The following is a 20677-nucleotide window of genomic DNA, read 5'->3' as shown; positions in this document are numbered from 1 at the left end:
TCTTACGACTGCGTGCTTACATTCTGTCAGCACCATAAAATGGATAGCTATCTACTCCTTTCTTTCAGTGCTCTGAGGCTGCTCTGCAGTAGTTGAGATGTAACTGAAGGTTCTAACTTAGTAACAATGAGGTGAGAAAAACATGTTTCTTCTTCTTCCATAAACCCAGATCAAGACCCTGTCTGCCAACCAACTTCATTCCAATGAAGAATCTTTGTAGCTTTCCCAGCAGTGCCAAAAGCATATTTGGGTCTATATTACTAAAATCTAGTGGGAAAGTTTCAGGGTTTCCCATAACATAGGTAGGAAAGCATCTCACCTCATCCTACCACATTTCAAGCCCCAAAAATCTTAAAAGCAGGTCACATAGGCCAAATAGAACCATATTTTTAAAAACATATTCATTAAGAGGAAATATGAAGTACTGTACTTTTTAAAGGAATATCAATTTTACCAAAAAGAGAAAATCATATTACAGAATTCTAGAAATTAGATCTCTTACCTAAATTTTTATAATGCTTTCTTTGCTAGGAAAATGAGATCTATTGTTTTCCTTTACTTACTACACCTCAGATATTTTTCTTCATGAAGACCTCACAGTAAAAATAGGTGATTTTGGTCTAGCCACAGTGAAATCTCGATGGAGTGGGTCCCATCAGTTTGAACAGTTGTCTGGATCCATTTTGTGGATGGTAAGAATTGAGGCTGTTTCTCCATTAATTAAATTTTTGGACCCTGAGATGTTGCTGAATTACTAAAAAATCTTTGAAGGTTTCAACTGTAGTATTTTCATAATTCCCAGTATTCACAAAAATCAATGTTGATCTTATTTTTTATGTAAATAGATTTTGATTTTTTTCTTTATCTTTAAAAAGAGTATTATGAAACCAGTTTCAGTATATTTCAAACAAAAAATATGTATTTTATAAACACTGTTTAAATTTTATGCAGAATTGTCTCTTTAAAATATTTTGTGTTCAGAATGTTCTGTGTACCCTGTTTCCAAAAGAAAAAACAAGTGTGCAATTTCAGCAGGTATGATCTGCAGCAATTATTAAGGTTTTACTAAGAGAACTCCTTTTAAGAGAGAGGCTGCTTCACAATATTATTTAAGCCTAAATTGGAAAGTTACTTCCTTTAGACTAGAAATAACCTATAATTATGGGGCAGCTGGGAGAGGAAAGATAAAAAAAAAAAAAAAGAATTTTAACACCATCAGCCACGTGCAGCCCTGCATAGCTTTTTCTTGCTTTTTCTTTATCCTATTTCTGCTTTGTGGAAAAGAAGGGAATGAAAACTTCTGTGCAATTACTTTCAGCAGGCTGTGAAAAGGGCAGGTATACGAATCATCCTCTAAGCTAACAGTTCTCCAAAGGGGCCCTAAGAGACCCTTTGGAGGTTCCAAAGGTCATCCCCATATGAGACCAGATGTTTCTTCATATTCTTCAGCCAGAATGACATATCACAATAGATCGAATGCAGAAGCAAATATGTGACCATAACTGGCTGCTGTTAAACCAGTCAAAGAGAATTGCAGTACTGTTCTTCTCACTGAACCTTTTTTGGTTTTGAAAATATACTTTTCATTAAAAATGGGTGATCTATGTTAACATCTAAAGATGGCTGTTGTTTTATTATTTATGAAATTACTAAATATTTTAACAGTTTCCCAGTTATGTTTAAATATGATAAATACCCATAGATATAATCCACATAAAAGTTCCTTGGGGTCCTCAGTAATTTTCAAAACTAAAAGAGTCCTGAGACCAAAAAGTTTGAGAACCGCTGCTCTCAGCTGAATACGGAATGTCCCCAGACTCAGTGCAATTTGAAACTTTAAATAATTGGATCTGGAAACAGAGACGCTGCAAGAGCTCTTGAAGCCACGTCTGCATAAATTCACTGAATCTGTAGCAGTCTCCAAGAGGGGAATTCCAAGATAGACAGCTGAATTAGTCAAGTTAAGGTTAAATTCAGCTATGATTTCTTGTAATAATAACTGGAGTGTAACACCCAGTGCTCATCACATCACGTGCCCTTCTTAATACCTATCACCCAATTTGATGAATCATTGAACATTATATCAGAAACCAATGATGTACTATACCTTGGCTAATTGAACTTAAATTAAAAAAAAATAACTGGAGTGAAGGCAAGTGACAAGGTGGAAGGGGCACATTGGACTTGGAATTAGATTTGTACTCTAGTGCTCTACTTGACTCTCAGCCTGCACTTTTCTTAACCTCCTCCACGTCTCTCCATCTTTAATATTGGTTGGACCAGTGGATTTCTAATGCCTTTTTTGTTTCTAAGATTCAGTAATTAGAGCTAGCTAGGTTTGTTTCTTTAATATATTTTAATTGTTTTAATCATTTTATAAACAAGAGGCTAATTAATCATTGTAATCTGGATCTCATGCACATTTAAGCACACATCTTGTTACAAGATAACAGCGTATCCTAGGAAGGGCCAGGCTGGCAGACACTAAGTACTGAAATTGTAAAACCTAAAATTAAAAAGAAACAATTGATACATGTTTTAAAGGTGTGTTTATTTTAACTAGTGTGGGAGAAAGGCTCAGTTAAGTCTCCGGGTTTTTCCTTTTTCAAAAACCTTAGTTTATACAGTTAGCAGATTATTATACATAAAGTTTTATATTTTCTTCTAATTTATTTTTTGTTGATACCTAGGTAGATTGGTTCACCCTTTATTCCATCAAGCTGAGCTTTAATACAAGCGATTAGCCAGTAGTACACTTAACTGTTGAATAAACCCTTTTGGGTTGATACTGCCTTCAAAAACAAATATGGCGCATCCATAGACCAGTAGAGAAGAGTTTGGTCAGAACTAAAGTTATGTAACTCTCTGAATTCTTGTCAACCTTGTTTTACTTATCTTAGAGGGGAAAGAAATCTTTACGAAAATTTTTACAAATTAAATCACTAAATTAATTGAGGATCAATGATGCATTTCTTGTAAATAGGTGACATACAACTTTTCATCAAGCCATATACCAGTAACAGTAGAAGTAAAACTAAATTTTAAAAAGACGTTTAGTTCTTTTTATTTATTAAATTTTATTTATTACTCTGTTCCTCTCAAAATTGTGTTCTGGCTTTTAAAATTATGCCTGGATCATAACCAGCCTCTCAGTATTCTAACTTGTTCATCACATCGCAGTTGTATGTGGTTTATTTTGTACTGTATTACTAAAAGCAGTCAGCAATAAAATGTTTGACAAAAGCAAGTAGACAAAAATCTTCTCCTTCACCGCCCCCCCACCCCATCCTTCATCAGGATCTCCCACACATCTTCTGTCAGTGGTTCTCAACCTTGGTTGGACATTAAAATCATCTGGGGAGCTGTAAAAATCAGCAATGCTTGGATCCCATCCCCAGATTCTGTTGTTATATTATTGGGCTGGAATGTAGTCTGGACATTGAGAGGTTAACGAGTACACAGGTGATTGTGATTTGCAGGTGAGGCTGAGTGCCATGGCCTGCCTTGTGAGATAGTCTGACCAGTGACCACTAGTCCCACGCCCTCCAGCCATTTATGCAGTTAGTTCAGGTTTATATATCTAAGTAATGCTTTCACAGAGCTTTTACTTACACTCTGCAATTTCTCTAGTGAAACAGTTCTTCCAAATGAAACAGTACAGAAAATGCAAGGTGAAGAACTCTTTTAAGTTTATATTTAGCCGACCATTTATTGTATTTCATGAACACAGCCAATAAGAAATTAAGTGGTAGGATACAGTGAGTAAAATGTGTAAAAATGTAGCAAATATGGTTTGGTCTATATCTTTGTCCAAGAAGCAAGAGGCCAAGATTCTTTATACTGTCTTCTAAATCAACCTCCTCTCTCTCGCTTTTGTTAATAAAGCATCCATGGCATGTTGATAATGCTTTTGGAAGCAGGGAAGGGGTTTGAGTTTGTCAGTCTTGAAGGTGCCCTGAGATGCAAACCATTGTACCAATGGGAAAACTTATATTCTGAGGCATTTAGCGTAGTGGTTGTGCTACTCCCAAACATGTTAGGACCACAGATCTGGTATTTCTTTACTGAATCAGGAATGGGAAACGGTAACTGATTCTTGATAGGGCTAGTCCTGGGACGGATTCAGATAGCTATGACAGTATTTTGTGCAGAAAGAAGTTGGTTGATAAAATTATAAAGTCTTAGTAATACTGCCTCTTTCAGAGCTTACTGAGCATTTTTTTTCTTAATCAGTTTTATTTCTTTGCCCATTAATAAGAGAATTGATTGCATATTAGATGGATTATTTAATAACAAAAGCATTGTTCTGGGAATTGCAATAATTTGCTTTTCAGTCTTTTTAGTTGAAGAATAAACAAGAATATTTTTTTTCTGTGTGTTCTAACAGGCACCAGAAGTGATCCGAATGCAAGATAAAAACCCATATAGCTTTCAGTCAGATGTCTATGCATTTGGGATTGTTCTATATGAATTGATGACCGGACAGTTACCTTATTCAAACATCAACAACAGGGACCAGGTAAATATTTACTGTCTCTTGGGGTTTATTTTACTATTTGTATAAAGACTCCTGTTTGCTGTAGAAGTGTTGAGTCCTGAGTAGGCATGAAGGTTGGATATCTTGATCTTTGTTACCTTTGGTGGACTGTTGGCTGTGATGGCAACATGTAAGGCCTTCCTTGAAACGTCAGTGCCAAGTGTGGTCACGAAGTGCAGTTCCTGGTGTTCTGACTGGACACCAGAGCTGCCGCAGTGGAGATCGCCCACGCCTCTTGACCGCACAGACCAGAGGAAGGAGCTCTGCTGCCGTGGCGTCGGGGCTTTGTGCCTTCTGTTCTGTCACAGCTTGTGCTGCGCAGGCACTCAGCTATGCGCTTCTTTATGTCAGATTCTTTTAAAATTATTAAGGTTTCTCCTTTTTTAATTTTTAAAACTAGGTAAATGGAAAGACTGATATCATGCTTTCATTTTTCTATAGTGAGTCTAATAGGAGGGAATTTTTTTACTTCTTTCTTCCTAAGTTCCTATTCTCTGTCCTTCCCAAAGTCCCTAACAGAACCTCATGCAGCTCTTTGCCTTTTCTGTCCCAGCCACATTCAATTCACACTGACCAAGAAAAAGGAATTGTCTTTACTGACATTATTACATTGTATACCTCAGGATTTAAAAAGTGTGTGTGTGTGTGTGTGTGTGTGTGTAGAGAGAGAGATTGCAGCAATTCCACAGTTAATATATTAGAAAACGATGATCGACCATATAAACTGTGGTTAAATAATATTTATATTTTTTTGCTGTGGTTACCTGGGTAATTTGTTTAAAAATGGAGATGCTGGAGTGCCTGGGTGGCTCAGTCTGTTAAGCATCTGACTCTTGATTTAGGCTCAGGTCATGATCTCAGGATCATGAGATCAAGCCCCACTTCGGGCTCCATGCTGAGCATGGAATCTGCTTGGGATTCTCTCTCTTCCTCTTCATATGCCCCCCCCCCCAGGCCCCCTCACATGCATGCACACACACTCTCTCTCTCCCCCTCTCTCAAAAAAATAAATAAATAAAAATGGAGATAACTGGAGCAGATTCTAATTCCATGGAGTAGGAGCCAAGCATTTACATTTAATAAGTTTCCCAGGTGATTTTGATTTATACCAAAGTTGAGAATCACCAATCCAAAGAAAAAAAAAGTGTGAATGTTTTATGTTTTATCGTAACCTCTTAATCTAATGAAATGGTGGTGTGTTTTTTTTAATAAAAATGAGAAATTGGACTAAAGAATTCCTTGTAGTTATAAAGATCAGATTCGTTCCTAAAGCACATCTCTTAGCTCCTCAGGGGATGGCCATACCTATGTTACTTTGCAGAATAGCTTATCTTTTGTTTTCTTACTCTAGTGCTGAAGTCTGAGAAATTGCTGTCATTTTCCCCCTCTTTATCCTTCTATTTCACTCTCTAATCACACTAATCTTCCCTCTTCAGTGCAGCTTTTCTAAGTTGGGATTAATAATGCACTCATTTGAGCTAGGTATATTGACACTCTGTCTTCTTTCTTTTCTTGGAGCAGAAGTGCTATGTCATCTTACAAGAAAATAACACATAACTTTTGTCTTATTTTAAGTATATCTCAGTTACTATTACTGTATAGTAAACCACCCAAAATGTAGTGGCTGAAGCAGTTTGGGCTGCTGTCAGTAAGGAAGGTTTATTTCTGCGTCACATGGTATAGTCTAGGGTGCATTCATTGGGTGTTAAAGGATCCACTTCCAAAATGACTCATTCACACATCCTACAAGGTGTGGTGCTAACTGTCCACTGGAAGCTTGGTCAGGACCAAGAGCTGGGGGCCTCAGTTCTTCTCCACATGGGCCTTTCTGTGGGGACTTCTTCATAGAAAGCATGGACTTGGTTACAGCCTGGTGGCTGGGTTCTTTTTTTTTGTTTTTCTCCCGGTGGCTGGGTTCTAAGCATAATACCTCAAGAGACAAGAGATAGGAAATGATAAGTACCAGTGTCTTATCAACACACAAATTATTTTAATAAAAAATTTTCAAAACTACTATATGCAAAGCACTGTGGGATATAGAGGGATACAAAGATGAATGAAACACAGGCCGTGCTGTTAGTGGAGCTTTACCACTCTCTTGAGGCAGTGCAGGGGCTGATGAGCAGACACTGCTCCAGGAACACAGAGAGGAGTAAATGAAGTGGCGGAGATGCCGGGAGGGCTGAATGTGGATTGTAATGAAAGGAACCAGTCAGTCCCAGAATTTCAAATTGAACTACTGATTTTACTGCGTCTGTGCCACTTAAATCTTCTATACATGTATTATCCGGGTTAAATCTTCCCTTTAAGTTTAAATAATTGCAAAGAATGTGATTTCCTGTGTATTATATTAACATTTCAAAATAAAGCTATTATAGCCTTCTTTTCAGTGTATCCAGTGAAATCTAAAAGCCATTCTGACTTGATACCTACCATCACTTGTTTAAAAAATAGATTCATTAATTTTTGGAACTTTTTCTCTTTGAAGAAACATTTTTAACATATTTTATGCTTTCGAGGCTTTTACTGATCACTCAAGTTACATCTCTGCAACAAAAAATATGTATTTAAATTTAGAATTTAGAAAGTTTATAAGCTCTGCCCTGTCTATAACAGGGGATCTCTTACTGGCTCTCTCCACCTAGCCTCTAGTCTGTGCATGTTGGACCTGTTCCCTCTAAGATCAAAACCCCTTTCTCTTTACAGAGTCCCAAGACTCCTAAAGTCTGTCTCTGTCTATTCTCAAAAGAGCCAAAAATTTAAAAAGTAAGAAATCAGAAAAAGTATACATCTCTGCACCCAGGGAAGACAAGCCTTTTTACTTTATTAAACAGAAAAAAAAAAAGATTCCACTTTAGAATCTTTCCTGTGACTTCAGTCTTTGAATGTTAATTTTTAAAATTCTGAATTATACTGTTATTAATAATTATTAATATATAACTGATGAAAATGTAAGTGTTGATATATAGAGACATAGAAGGTAAAATTTTATTGGAAATGTGTGTCTTCATGAACAACATGTGGCTTTTCTTTTCAGTTCATTCATATGTTTGTGGATAAATAGGCTTTTGCTAAAATGAGGTAGGACAGCATCAGTTCCTTTCCTTCTTTTATTTTTAAAGCAGTAAGCACTGAGAACTATTGTTCAAGCAGATACAAAGATGGGAAAAATCAGGCGTTTGTTGTACCCAGATGCACAGGTCAGTGGTCCCCCAGACCACACTCAGATTCAGCCATTCAGTAAGTCTCAGAACTCCCTCCAGGTTGTTAGTATTTAGAGTTACCATTTATCACAACAGCCGAGTGAAGAGGCACATAGGGCAGAATCCAGGAGAGTTCCACATGTGGAGGTCCCAGGTGTCCCCTCCCAGTGTAACCGTGGACAGCACTGAATTCTCCTGGTAGCCGTGTGTGACAGTGTGTAGAGTATTGCCAACCAATTCACTCGAATCCAGAGTTATCACCGGGGCTCGGGTTAAGTCAATATGGTTGACCACCTCTGTGGCCGACCTTAGTTTTAGCTGATGCTACATGACTCAACATCCCTTCTATAAATCACTTTGATAGCATGGACTATCTGTCATAGCCCAAGGCTCCCAGGTAAACAAAAGGACTCTTATCAGGCAGGACCTGTCAGAGGTTTAGGGATTACCTCCCACGAGCCAAAGGCAAAGGCCAGCCCTCTCTCTGGGCAAGATTGATTCTTTACCATACATATATCATTCAGTTATTTGAACTCATTTCTATAATATACCAAAAAGTACATAATAACTTGTCAGTAAGTTTTACAATTAGCTGACAATTCAGTTAATTTTGCTGAAAGCAAAGAATTGGAAACCAGCTGTCTTGCGAAGGGATTTGCTATCCATTCATTAGAGCCTAGTTATATACCAGTATCTGGAAGTGTCCCATTGTTACCCCAGCAGTTTTACACCTTGGAGCAATGTGTACTATAGTTAAATTCCATGTGGGTAGTAAGGGGTGTGCTTTTTATAAAGTAGGAGAAGGGCAGTTCTGACAGGGGCAGTGGGAAAGGAGGATAAGCTTTACACCTCCACTTCCATGGAGCTCGGGCAAATCAGCTTATATTTATTGATTAATGATTATAATAAATCAGCTTATATTTATTGATTAATGATTATAATAAATAATCATTTATTAATCAACAAAAGTTACTACAGCACCAAACAGGAAATAATATAAAGTTAGGATATCAGACTTGACTGTCCCTAAAGTTTGTAAGCTCTGCCCTATCTATAACAGGGGATCTCTTACTGGCTCTCTCCACCTAGCCTCTAGTCTGTGCATGTTGGACCTGTTCCCTCTTAAGATCAAAACCCCTTTCTCTTTACAGAGTCCCGAGACTCCTAAAGTCTGTCTCTGTCCATTCTAAAAAGAGCCAAAAATTTAAAAATTAAGAAATCAGAAAAAGTATACATCTCTGCACCCAGGGAAGACAAGCCTTTTTACTTTATTAAACAGAAAATTTAATTCCCAAGTGGTTTACCTTCTTTTTTTTTTTTTTTAGAGGAGGCTCTGATTCTCAGGCCTACATAACTAAATGCCCCATTTCTTCCATTCCCTCAACAAACGAATTTAAAATGCAGATGCCAAAACAACTGCTAAAAGGTGAACTTTTTTGGTTCCTGCTACATATATATATATATAAAGGACTTAGTGTGATGCCCAACAAGTACTCAATAAATTCCTTTTTTAAAGTAGAAAAAGAGGCACAATCCAATGTGTGTCTCATGATTACCCTGGCAGTGGGAAATGGATTGCATAAGGAGAGACTGGAAGCCTGGGGAGCAATTAGGAGACCTTTACAATAGTCCACAGGTCCTGAAGATTTCAGCTTACAGCCCAATAAGTGTTGGTTCCCCACGATATGATGTATAAGAATCAGAATACTAGCATTGTGTTTTTAACTTTTTATTGAAGTACAGTGTACATGCAGAAAAGTACACATAAATGCACAGCTTGTTGAATTTTCAATGTTTATGTATTTTTCAACTTATCATACAAGGTTGTATGATTTTTTTCTCTCCCCAGATAATTTTTATGGTGGGACGAGGATATCTTTCTCCAGATCTCAGTAAGGTACGGAGTAACTGTCCAAAAGCCATGAAGAGATTGATGGCAGAGTGCCTAAAAAAGAAAAGAGATGAGAGGCCACTCTTTCCCCAAGTAAGCAGCAGCTTTATATGTTACTTAAGAGGACAGACTAATACTCAGATGCAGATTTTTAAATAGTTTCTAGAGGACACAGTTTGTATTTTGTGGATTTGGATTCCATGTGATTATGTGCAGGCATCTGATAAGTAATGACATAAAGATGATTATATAAAGGTTGAATGGTGGGATATCTAAAAACTCGGAATCCCAGTACAGAATATTCAGGAAGACTTTGCTTTTGTCTAGCAGTTCTCAAACTTTTTGGTCTCACAACCCTTTTACACACTCAAAAATTATTGAAGACCCCCAAAGAGCTTTTGTTTATGTAAGTAATAATTGCCATTTTAGAAATGAAAACTAAGTTTTAAAAAGTTTATTTAAACATAATAAAATCATTACATGTTAACGTTTTTATGAAAAAGAACTGTATTTTCCCAGACAACAGAATTAGTGAAAAGAATGGCATTGTTTTATCTTTTTTGCAAATCTCTGCAAAAAGAAGACATCTGGATTCTCTGCGTTCATTATGTTGCAATATTTTACATCACTTAGCCTCTGAAAACTCCACTTACACTTGTAAAATAATGACAGTAAAAAAGGCAGATGATACCTTAGTGTTACTATGAAAATAGTTTTTCCACAGACTACATTTTGAGAACTGCTGCCTTAATTCTTCCTGGTGGTAAAACAAATTCCAAGCTTCCCTTTAATACTGGGTCTTTTGGAGGAGCATTTCTACCTGGGGCAAAAAGAAAAGGCACCTGTTGGCACTGTCTGCCTTTCTCTGATTCTTGGAAAATTACCATTGCTTTTTATCTTTTCATAGTATAAGGCTGAAGCCCTTAAGTTAATCTTTTGTAAGCCTCAGGAACTGAACTAAGTACCTGAACAAGCTTAGAAAGTTTAGGTTCTGTAGATATTGTAATATAAATTCAGTTTTTTATGATGCTCATGAAGTTCCGGATAGCCCTATATAAATGGATCTTGATAAATCAGTATAGTTTTCAGGTGGGAAGGGCTGACTCCCATAATTACTCAGCTACCATAATTACTGAATTGGTCTTTTGTGAACCTTATTATGCTTTTGAATACCCACTCCTAGCTGGATCTCTTAGAAGTCACTGTTACAGGAATGAGTGGATCTTTTGTTCCTATCTAAAGAATTAAAGATAGAATTTAGAATTTTAACAAGTCTCTCGGGCTCTCTCAGGGTGGGTAGATACATGTTTTACATATTGGAATTCTAAGTTACTATTTCTCTGAGGAAGAGTAATTTTTTAACCCAGAAAACCACTGGCTTGAGACTATCAAAGTAAAAGGACCAGTGTTGTTGGCCAATATCAGCAGGACCCTACACCACATTCTCTTTTCATGGTCCAGGTACTAGAGTTTCCTGTTTAACATGCTTGATGTACATTAATAATGGAAATTATATTCCTAGACCCACTTTATTTTTTTAAGATTTTACTTTTTTAAGTAATCTCTACACACAACGTGGGGCTCAGACTTATAACCCCGAGATAAAAGTTGCATGCTCTACAACTGAGCCATCCAGGCGCCCCTATAGGCCCATTTTTTAAGTGCTTTAAAGGGGAAAAATGTTCATATTTCTAAATATAAGTAACATTTTATTCTGTGCATGGTATCAGAAAATGAAATGCATATCTGAATTTTTCAGATTATTGAAGGCTACCCCTTTTAAGTATTATTTTTAATTTTTCATTATAAGATCTCTTTTCACACTATATACAAACACAAATTTCAGATTTATATGTAAAAAACAAAACTAAAAAATAGGAAGTCATTTTTGTAAGCTTGAGGTATCAGGAAAGACTTCCCTAATAAGCAAGAGGCAAAATCCATAAGTAATAAAGGAAAAGATAGCAAGTCTGACTACATTAGAAGTTTTTAAACTTCTATGTAATAAAAATAATATTGTAAGGTAAAATAATTGTAGCATGTATAACAAAGTATAAATATTGGTATTATCCAAAGGCCTCCTACAAACCAATAAGTAAAAAAAATAATCAATAGAAAATGAGCAAAGGATATGGAGCTGGTGATTCACAAAGAAATACAAATGGTGAATGAATTTAGGATGTTAAAAGTTCTGTGATAGTCAGTAAAATGCAGAGTAACAGTGAAATACTTTTTGATTTTCTCAGATTGGCAATATCCAGCATTGGGAACAGTGTTGGGAAGTAAGGAAGAGCCCTCCTTATAAATTTTTTAACAGTGTTGTTGGGAATGTAAATTGGTTTGGCCTTTTGAAAGGACTTGGTAGAATTCATAAACTTAAAATATATATACTTTTTGCTCTGGTAATTCCACTCCTAAAAATGTATGCTGCAGAACCTGCTTCCACAAGTGCTCAGATATATACAAAAATGCTTACCATAATAGAAAAAATTAAAGACATAAAGATCAGGGTAGCTGTCTAGATAGCATGGATGTTAGTGAGGGGAAAGAAAAGCAATGCAGAAAAATATGTGTAGTATGATACCACTTTAAATGGTGATGAGGGTGGGGATGGGCTCTGTTTTCATATGTGCATGTTTATGCATAGGAAAGGTCCAGAAGAAAGTATAGACTCTTTAACAGTGGTTACCCCTGGAAGGTAGGACTTATACTTTTTCTGTTATTATTTGAATTTTTATTTGTGTGTTATGCTTGTAATTTAAAATGTTTTGTAACATTGCTTCTTTGCCTTATACTAATCATACAGATTACAGTTTAACTTTTAAAAAAGTTTTGGTAGCTCAGAAAAATAATAATAGTAATGGCTGCTGAAGTTTTATTGAGTACTTACTATATGCCAGGCATCGTGCCAAGCCTTTTACACGTATGTCTCATGATTATGAATATCCATTATCATACTGTCTGCCTTTAAGAGTCATAACCCGTTTCTCTGTACCTTAAACTATGCGGAGTTTCTACGTTCGTGTATTGGTGTCTATCTGTAGTTTGCCTGTCTTCTCCACTCTTGGATTGTCACCTGTCACTTCTCACTCCTGTGCCACTAGCAGCCTGGGTCATTGGGGTCCTACTTTTAATTATGTATGTGGAAGACATTTCCCATTACTAAGTTTCTTAAAGAATGAGTTGCTCTGATGATTCTGTTTGTGAAGTCATCTAGTGCTTTACTGATTGACACTCCATCTTCTTCCCCAAAGGGACTGTGGTTTGTGAGAAATAGGCATATAATTGGTTTAAATTTTTTTATTATTTACTGTTCCAAGGCTGGCAAATGATCTCAAATGTAAATAAAAGCTAACTATAGGTTACTTTCCCCATTCAGTTCACAGAAATTAAAACTATAGGAGTAAAAAATAAATAAATAAATAAAAATAAAGCTATAGGAGTTTGGTCATTTTCTTTTCTTTGTAAGGAAAAAGTATCAGTTTATTCGGTATTTTTTTCAGACATTTAGGATAATACCAAAAACAGTGTAAGATTTCAGGTGCTTTCTTGTAAAGTATGATGGGGATTTTAAAGATTAACACCACCTAGATTTTCATTCTACTTTCTTTTTTTCTTTTTTTTTTTCTTCTTTTTTTAGATTCTCGCCTCTATTGAGCTGCTGGCCCGCTCATTGCCAAAAATTCACCGCAGTGCATCAGAACCCTCCTTGAATCGGGCTGGCTTCCAAACAGAGGATTTTAGTCTATATGCTTGTGCTTCTCCAAAAACACCCATCCAGGCAGGGGGATATGGTGCGTTTCCTGTCCACTGAAAGAAATTAAATGAGTGCGCCAGTATAGGGCAGTAGGGACCAAGGACATGAAAATATAGTTTGCTTATATATTTGCTCAATTGAATAAGATCTTTTTTTAAAAAGATGAACCAAAGAATGTGCAGGTTTTTAAAGACTAGATATAATTATTTCCCAGTCTAAAGTGTAAACTTAGCATTGGATTTTCAACATCCAAGCATTTTATAAAATGCACAGACATTGCTAAACTTTGCAGTGCCTCTTCCAGAGGCTTTACTTCCTGTTCCAGATTTGTTTACTGGCTTAATCTAATTATTAAACTTCAGTTAAACTTTTCTCATGCACCTTTTGTTATTAGCTATCACATGTCCATTAGGGATTCCCAGGAACAGCACCACTCCTGCGCATGGATTTGCAGGTGGAAGGTGACAGTAGATTAGCCTGTGTTAGGCAAGTTAATCCAAACAGATCTAATTTAAGAAGTCACTAGAGTTGGATAAGTTATTTTTTTTCTTAATATTTTTTTCTGTAACTATTTTTTATTACAATTTGGAAAATATGGATGTCCTTTATTCCCTCAAAGCAATAGACTGAATTTCTTTTTATTAACTGTGGGTGCAGGTAACCAAAGATACTGCTGAGGAGTGACATGTTTGACATGAGTAATATGGTTGAACTTTGGATTTTTACTGGGCAAATACTAAAAATTGGAGTTCCTTTTAAATAATACTTCCCCACACATAGAAGTTGAATTTCCTTACAAATGCATTATTTCCTCCTCCCCTAAAAAAGCTTCACAGAATTCTGTGAGAAGTTTGGGGTTTGTTTGTTTGTTTAGATATTTTAGTTGCCAAACAACCAGGTAATGGACTTCTTAAAAATTATTACTTTAGATTATATTTACCTCTCATGACGCCTGTTTTAACAATCACTTTATGCATGTGTCATAAAATTTCTGTGCTCCTTATATTCTTTGCCCAGCAAGGTTCTTATTATGAGTGAAGGCTAGTCTTTTTTTTTTTCTTTTTGTAGCCCACGGTATGAAATATTTGTTAGTGCTTTCTAATACTTAAATTTTCTTGTGTAGAAAATGACTGTACTGTGGCAGTCAGTATATTCTTACTGTGAGCCAAAATCTTACTCGGAATCAAAAATGAAAGAAGCAGTATCACTGTCATCTTATCAAAGAAATTACCATCTCTACTTCAGAGTCAGTAGCAAAAGCCAGCCTCTTAAATACATTTTCATTTGTTCAGTTTGGAACTGTGATGATTTTTAAATATAACTGACAGTTTGGGGTTATTCAGGCACACAGACAACATCTGTGTAAATACCATACTTTGAAGCCAATAAAGAAGAAAATTGGGAAGACTTTAATGATGATTTAGTTTTTAAGTGCCACAAGTAAATTTTTAAAATACTTTATTAATTTGAATGGGTGAGATTTCATCCAGGAAAACTTCTCAGTAGGAAGCATTGCATACCTTTTGCCCCCCTCATCTGGGTAGTTTGAAATAAGTAATACCATTCATGTTGTTCAAAATTGATTCATGCCTTTCAATTAGGCAAGAGTAATGGAAAAGAACCTCTCTCCTGTTTTCAAAAATAAGAATGAGAAAGGCATAAAAGAATGGAACATGTTGGAAAACATTAAAGTGTAGGATTTCTAAATCCTCTAGTGATATTAAAGATATGATTATTAGTAATTACTGAATAGGGTCTTGTTTATCACAAACTGAACAGCAAACATGTAGCTAACAAAGTTTTTGCATTGGTCTGTGGAATGCCGAAAGGTTTGGGCATTTTAAGGCACAAGAGTCAAAGGATCTTTTTATTGATATAGCTCTTTCTATAGTTCCCCAGCGTACTTGTTTCACTCATACTGTCCTTTCTTTGCTCACCCCCCCCAACAACTCCCCACACTGACCACTGCCCAGCCTCCAACTATCTGCATTTGACTTTCAATTTCTTGCCAGAGGGCATTGCTGAGCACTGAGAACTGCTCAGAAACTCCTTTATGCCCTCTCACATGATCCCTTGTACCTCCAAAGGGTCACCTAGTAGTTTTCTTGCCAAACTGAGCCCATTGGAAGTGTTGGTGGAAGAAGAGGAACAGTCTGGTAGGGCGAGGTGTTTAGGTGGCACGGACGCAGACAAGTAGGGAGCAGTAGAATGACATGGTAGTGTAGTCTCCCTTTCTGTGTTGGTTTTGTACTTCATTTTAGATATATTCTCCAAATAAAGAAAAACATCATTTTTCTAACCATACGTAGAGTTAACCTCTCTAACTAGGTAATTGAAACAGAAGGACGTTCATTCTCTTGTGACTGCTTTTACTCCTAAAACGTCAACCCCCAGGTATTTTTATTAAAGTTGATTTCCTTTTTCAGCAAGCACCCTTTTTGTAAAATTTGTTTTACATTTTAGAAGTTTTACTGGTCAATGATGAGGACTACGATTTTTCTTCTTGATTTTAAGTAGTTTAGGGAATCACAGCATTTAATCAAATGCTTTAGGTTGTTTATTTTCAGATATTAAATATTGTCCTAGCCATTGACATACTAAAGCATTAGTTAAATTTTCCTCTTTAAATAGTGACTGTTTAACACACCAGCTTAAATGGCCTCTGTCTCAAGTGAGTCCTTCAATTTAAGGAAATGAGCTGCTTTTTTTCTTTTTAATATTATGGAATGGGTACTTCATGACTAAAACATTTTGTCAGTTACAGTCTTATTAGATTGAGAATTATTAAGCATTTCTAGAGCACTTTTTATTTTACTCAATTTTTCATCTCTCCTGTGATAATTTCTCTTAAGAATTTAAGAAGTCCAGTGTGTCTGTGCCAGAATGTTTATCATACTTTTGAAACTTCCTGAAAGGTCACCACAAAGAAAGAATGAGACTTACTCTGGTTTCAGGTGACTGCCCCCCCCACATCTAAAACAGTGATTGATTTCTGTGCAAATCGATTTTTCATAGCATATTTTACCTTTAAGAAGATTGTTATATGTGTAACAGCCACTGAAATACATTCAATTCGGGAATAAAAGATAATAATTATGTAGTATCTTAAAACTAGTTAATAAAATCCTTAGCTTTCACATAAACAAATCTTGATATTTGAGGTATCTAAAATCACAGGGCCTTCCCAAATGTTCTCTACCTTAGTCTTAAATAAAGTCAAATGGAAAATAGAACTTAGATTATTCTCAACCTGAAAAAAAAAAGCTTCATTTTTGGCCTCTGATTTTTCAGGCAATAATTAAGTTAATATACTGAGATTTTCAAAGTCACATAGTATTCTGGATATTTCACTTCAAATAATTCTTACCTCAAATAAAATAGGATAGGAGGTGGGATAATAGATAATTTCCAGATATACAAGAAAGAATATGCTTTTTTCCCCAAAAGCAGATCCATTGCCTGTTACCCCCATCTTTCCTTGAATTTCTCCATGATTTCAGGGACATATATAGAAAGAGTTTAATTTTATTGATCTGTAAACTCTTGAATTCTTTTTGTCTTTTTTTATTCCTGGACCTGAAGTCTGTTTATGGAATAAGAACTGCATTCCATTAGAAAGAGTAGACAGTGGTAGGATGATCTTCAGGGTTGGCTTTACTGGTGTCTGATTTGGAGTTTCTTGGTAAGAGTTTGTACTTTGGGAGGTTGTTTTGTGGGGTTTTGTTTGTTTTTTAAGGCTAACATTTAAGTTTGTAGAGTAGAACACTACAACAAAGTGGAATGTCAATTATCATAACTAATGGGAAACATCTGAAGATTTTTTAAAGTTATTTTTTAATGTGGTATATAAGATTTGACAGAGTTTTATTACTTTTGATATTCTCACTTAATAGATTAAAGTCTAGCCATTTTTTAAAATAAAGATTTCTAAGTAAATCCTATTTTCACACTGACTTCCTTTAATGAGATTTAGATTCTGCAAGATACAGTGACTACTAATTAGAATGTTGAAAATTGCTTTAAAGAAATGTATTAAAATACTGGAAAAAATAGCAACCTTCAAACCATAATGTACTCAAACCATAAGCAAAGGTAGTGTAAATGTTTATAGATTTCTAGAGACTATTAACATAATAGCCCTCTGTGGTTATGTTCTTCATGTTTGGCTCTCCGAGGTCTTAGTAATGTGGCTATTTTTTTTCATCAATCCCATACTCCCTTCACAGACTTTTTAACTTTAAATATGAGGTAATAATTCTTTTACCCTTCCTTGATCTTTTGACTCACAATACCATGATTACTTGCTTGGTAGAAGGAATCCTTAGAAAGAGATGGTATCACTATCTGCAGTCCAATTAGTAATAATATTCAGAATGGGAAAACAAACTGGTATTATTGAAAATTATTTAGGGGTGTGTTCATTGTTAAGACAAACCACCCCTGAACTTGTATTTTAACGGTGCCATTTTCTAGCTGTGAGATATCAGACAAATTACTTCACCATTCTAAACCCCCAGCTTGCTCCTCCATAAATTAAGAGAAGTAATAGCACCTGCCTTATAGTTATTATGAGGCTTAGATGCAAATGTACGTCAAGCATTCAGTGAGGCACCTGGCCTATAGCAGGTACTCAAATAGTCACTAATATTATCAGCCTGCGATCTGGGGCTTCAGTCAGCTAGTCCTTAGCAGTCTGTTGTTTGTGGGTACATACCAGTGTCCTCTGGTAGTCAGCTGGACTCTGCTGGACTCAGAGAGTGGACAGGTCACTCCTAGATGACAGAGTGTGTTCATGTCAGTGACTGCTTGGACCCGCATCACGGGCTCTTATTACGGAACACGGATGTTAAGGCCAGCTGCATTCCGATAGTTGTCGGTTGCTAACCAACCCCCAGAGATCAGCTAGAATGTATGTAAGAAGCAGAACCGGCCTCTAGTCACAAGTAGAAGCTGTGGACAAAATGCTGGGTGAAACATAATGGCACGAAGCCCTCAAATTCAGGAAAGTTCAGCGACACGTGCCCCCATGTAATTGTTTGGTGGTTTGAAAGGGGAAATGAACTAGAAAATAGTCTAGATTTTCTTTCCTTCAGTCAAATGCGTAATGTGGACAAATCATTTGACCTCCTAATTTTATCTTTTGCAAATGGGGGATATAATTCCTGCTTCTTCCTTTCTAATAGTGGTATTATAATAATGGAAATGAGTTGATAACTGGGGGTAAAGTATTCAACAAATCAACCTCACTATTTTACAGTCTGTTTTTGAGAAATTTTGTTCATTGGAAAGGTTTTCAGCATAGCATGTAAAACCCAACTGGGAAATTACCTGCAGACTCGATATTTAATTGATAGAACTGAAGCATATTCTACATATTATAAATTATTTTATGTGTTTCAGCCATTTTTGCTTTTAAATTCGTGATGATGTCGCTAGATTTGTAATAATAGTGAGTCACCTTTCAGTGAGGTTTCAGTGAGGCTTTTCTAGGTCTCTAGGTTATTTGAGATAACTTTTTTAAAATTAGCTCTTGTTCTCCCTCTACAGGAGAATTTGCAGCCTTCAAGTAGCCACACCATCATGGCAACATCTACTCTTATTTCTTAAGTCTTGTGTTCGTACAATTTGTTAACATCAAAACACAGTTCTGTTCCTCAAATCTTTTTTTAAAGATACAGAATTTTCAATGCATAAGCTGGTGTGGAACAGAATGGAATTTCCCATCCAACAAAAGAGGGAAGAATGTTTTAGGAACCAGAATTCTCTGCTGCCAGTGTTTCTTCTTCAACACAAATACCACGTGCATACAAGTCTGCCCACTCCCAGGAAGGAAGAGGAGAGAGCCTGAGTTCTGACCTTTTGATGGTCAGGCATGATGGAAAGAACCTGCTGCTACAGCTTGGGAGATTGGCTGTGGAGAGCCTGCCAGTCAGCTCTGCCCTTCTAACCACCAGAGCAGTGTGTGGCTGGTCACCTGACGGGGCAGCTGCAGTCGCCAAGCATCGTTCTCTTTCCTGTTCTGGGATTTTGTCGTGGAGCTCTTTCCCCTAGTCACCACCAGTTCATTTCTGAGGGATGGAACAAAAATGCAGCATGGCCTTTCTGTGTGGTGCATGTCCAGTCTTTGATAAATTTTTATCAGGTGAAGCTCTTTTATTTAAATGGAGAATGAGAGGCGAGGAGGAGATACATTTTGGTGTAGGGGAAAAGGGAATGCTGCATCTTTTTCCTGACCTACTGGGTTTCTGGCCTTGTTTCCCTGCTCACTGAGGGTGTCTGCCTAACCAAGCAGCTGGAAAGTGCTGGCACGCATTGCCTTCTTCTCTCCCTGGGTCCAGCAATGAAGACAAGTGTTGGGGATTTTTTTTTTTTCCCTCCACAATGTAGCAAGTTCTCAGGAAAATACAGTTGATATCTTCCTCCTAAGCTCTTCCAGTCATCAAGTACTTATATGGCTACTTTGTCCAGGGCACAAAATGCCATGGCAGTATCTAATTAAAAGCCTACAAAACTGCTTGATACCAGTTTTGAATGTGTGAGACATTTATGTAATTTAAATGTAAGGTACAAGTTTTAATTTCTGAGTTTCTTCTATTATATTTTTATTAAAAAGAAAATAATTTTCAGATTTAATTGAATTGGAATAAAATAATACTTCCCACCAGAATTATATATCCTGGAAAATTGTATTTTTGTTATATAAACAACTTTTAAAGAAAGGTAATTATCCTTTTCTCTACCTAAATATGGGGAGTCTTAGCATAATGACAGATATTTATAATTTTTAAATTAATGGTACTTGCTGGATCCACACTAACATCTTTACTAATATCTCATGTTTTCCTCCAACTTACTCCTACACTACATCCTCCATCCTCTTTCCAGTCTTTTATCTAGAATATGCAACCTAAAATAAAAATGGTGGTGTCTCCATTCATTCTCCTCCTTCCTTTTTTCCCAAGCCTGGTCTTCAAAAGGTTGGGTAATTTGGCAGCTGAGTTCCCCAAGTAGAGAATAGAGCAATTTTAGGTGTATTGGGACAGAGGGAGGGTGTGTGAAGCCTAACATCAGTTGTTTCTGTAGAAAGAGATGCTGTAGTATTAGAAACATCATTCTTTATCTTTGCGTAAGTGGAAAATAGAACCCAGTCGTAGCTTCCTTTGGCCTTTACTAAAGGGTGGCATAAATTGCAGTAGTAACAAAGAAAGTGACTCTGGATGTATTAATGACAAATATCTCCCTTATCATGAGTCTTAGAATCTCTTGCCAGGATTTAGGAATGTAAATCA

The 20677-nt window shown here is 36.3% G+C and overlaps 1 protein-coding gene across 3 annotated transcripts in view; it reads left to right on the top strand.

Moving 5' to 3' along the window:
• The window catches only part of BRAF (B-Raf proto-oncogene, serine/threonine kinase), a 165533-nt gene extending 146403 nt beyond the window's left edge, over positions 1 to 19130 (top strand). For 2 of the 3 annotated variants that reach the window (XM_036111323.2, XM_036111324.2), the window contains 5 exons: positions 574 to 692; positions 4388 to 4519; positions 9590 to 9724; positions 13272 to 13425; positions 18936 to 19098. In XM_036111323.2, the coding sequence (XP_035967216.1) occupies positions 574 to 692; positions 4388 to 4519; positions 9590 to 9724; positions 13272 to 13425; positions 18936 to 18958 (563 nt within the window). In that variant the 3' untranslated portion in view covers positions 18959 to 19098. Of the gene's footprint in view, positions 1 to 573; positions 693 to 4387; positions 4520 to 9589; positions 9725 to 13271; positions 13426 to 18935 lie in introns of all 3 variants that reach the window. The other variant, XM_036111326.2, reaches the window with a different exon arrangement.
• Positions 19131 to 20677: the final 1547 nt, after the last annotated feature.

Source organism: Halichoerus grypus, chromosome 12 (genome assembly GCF_964656455.1).
Source record: "Halichoerus grypus chromosome 12, mHalGry1.hap1.1, whole genome shotgun sequence".
Taxonomy (NCBI): domain Eukaryota; kingdom Metazoa; phylum Chordata; class Mammalia; order Carnivora; family Phocidae; genus Halichoerus; species Halichoerus grypus.
Note: the sequence above shows the minus strand (reverse complement) of the source record. Positions and strands in the feature narration are given on the sequence as shown.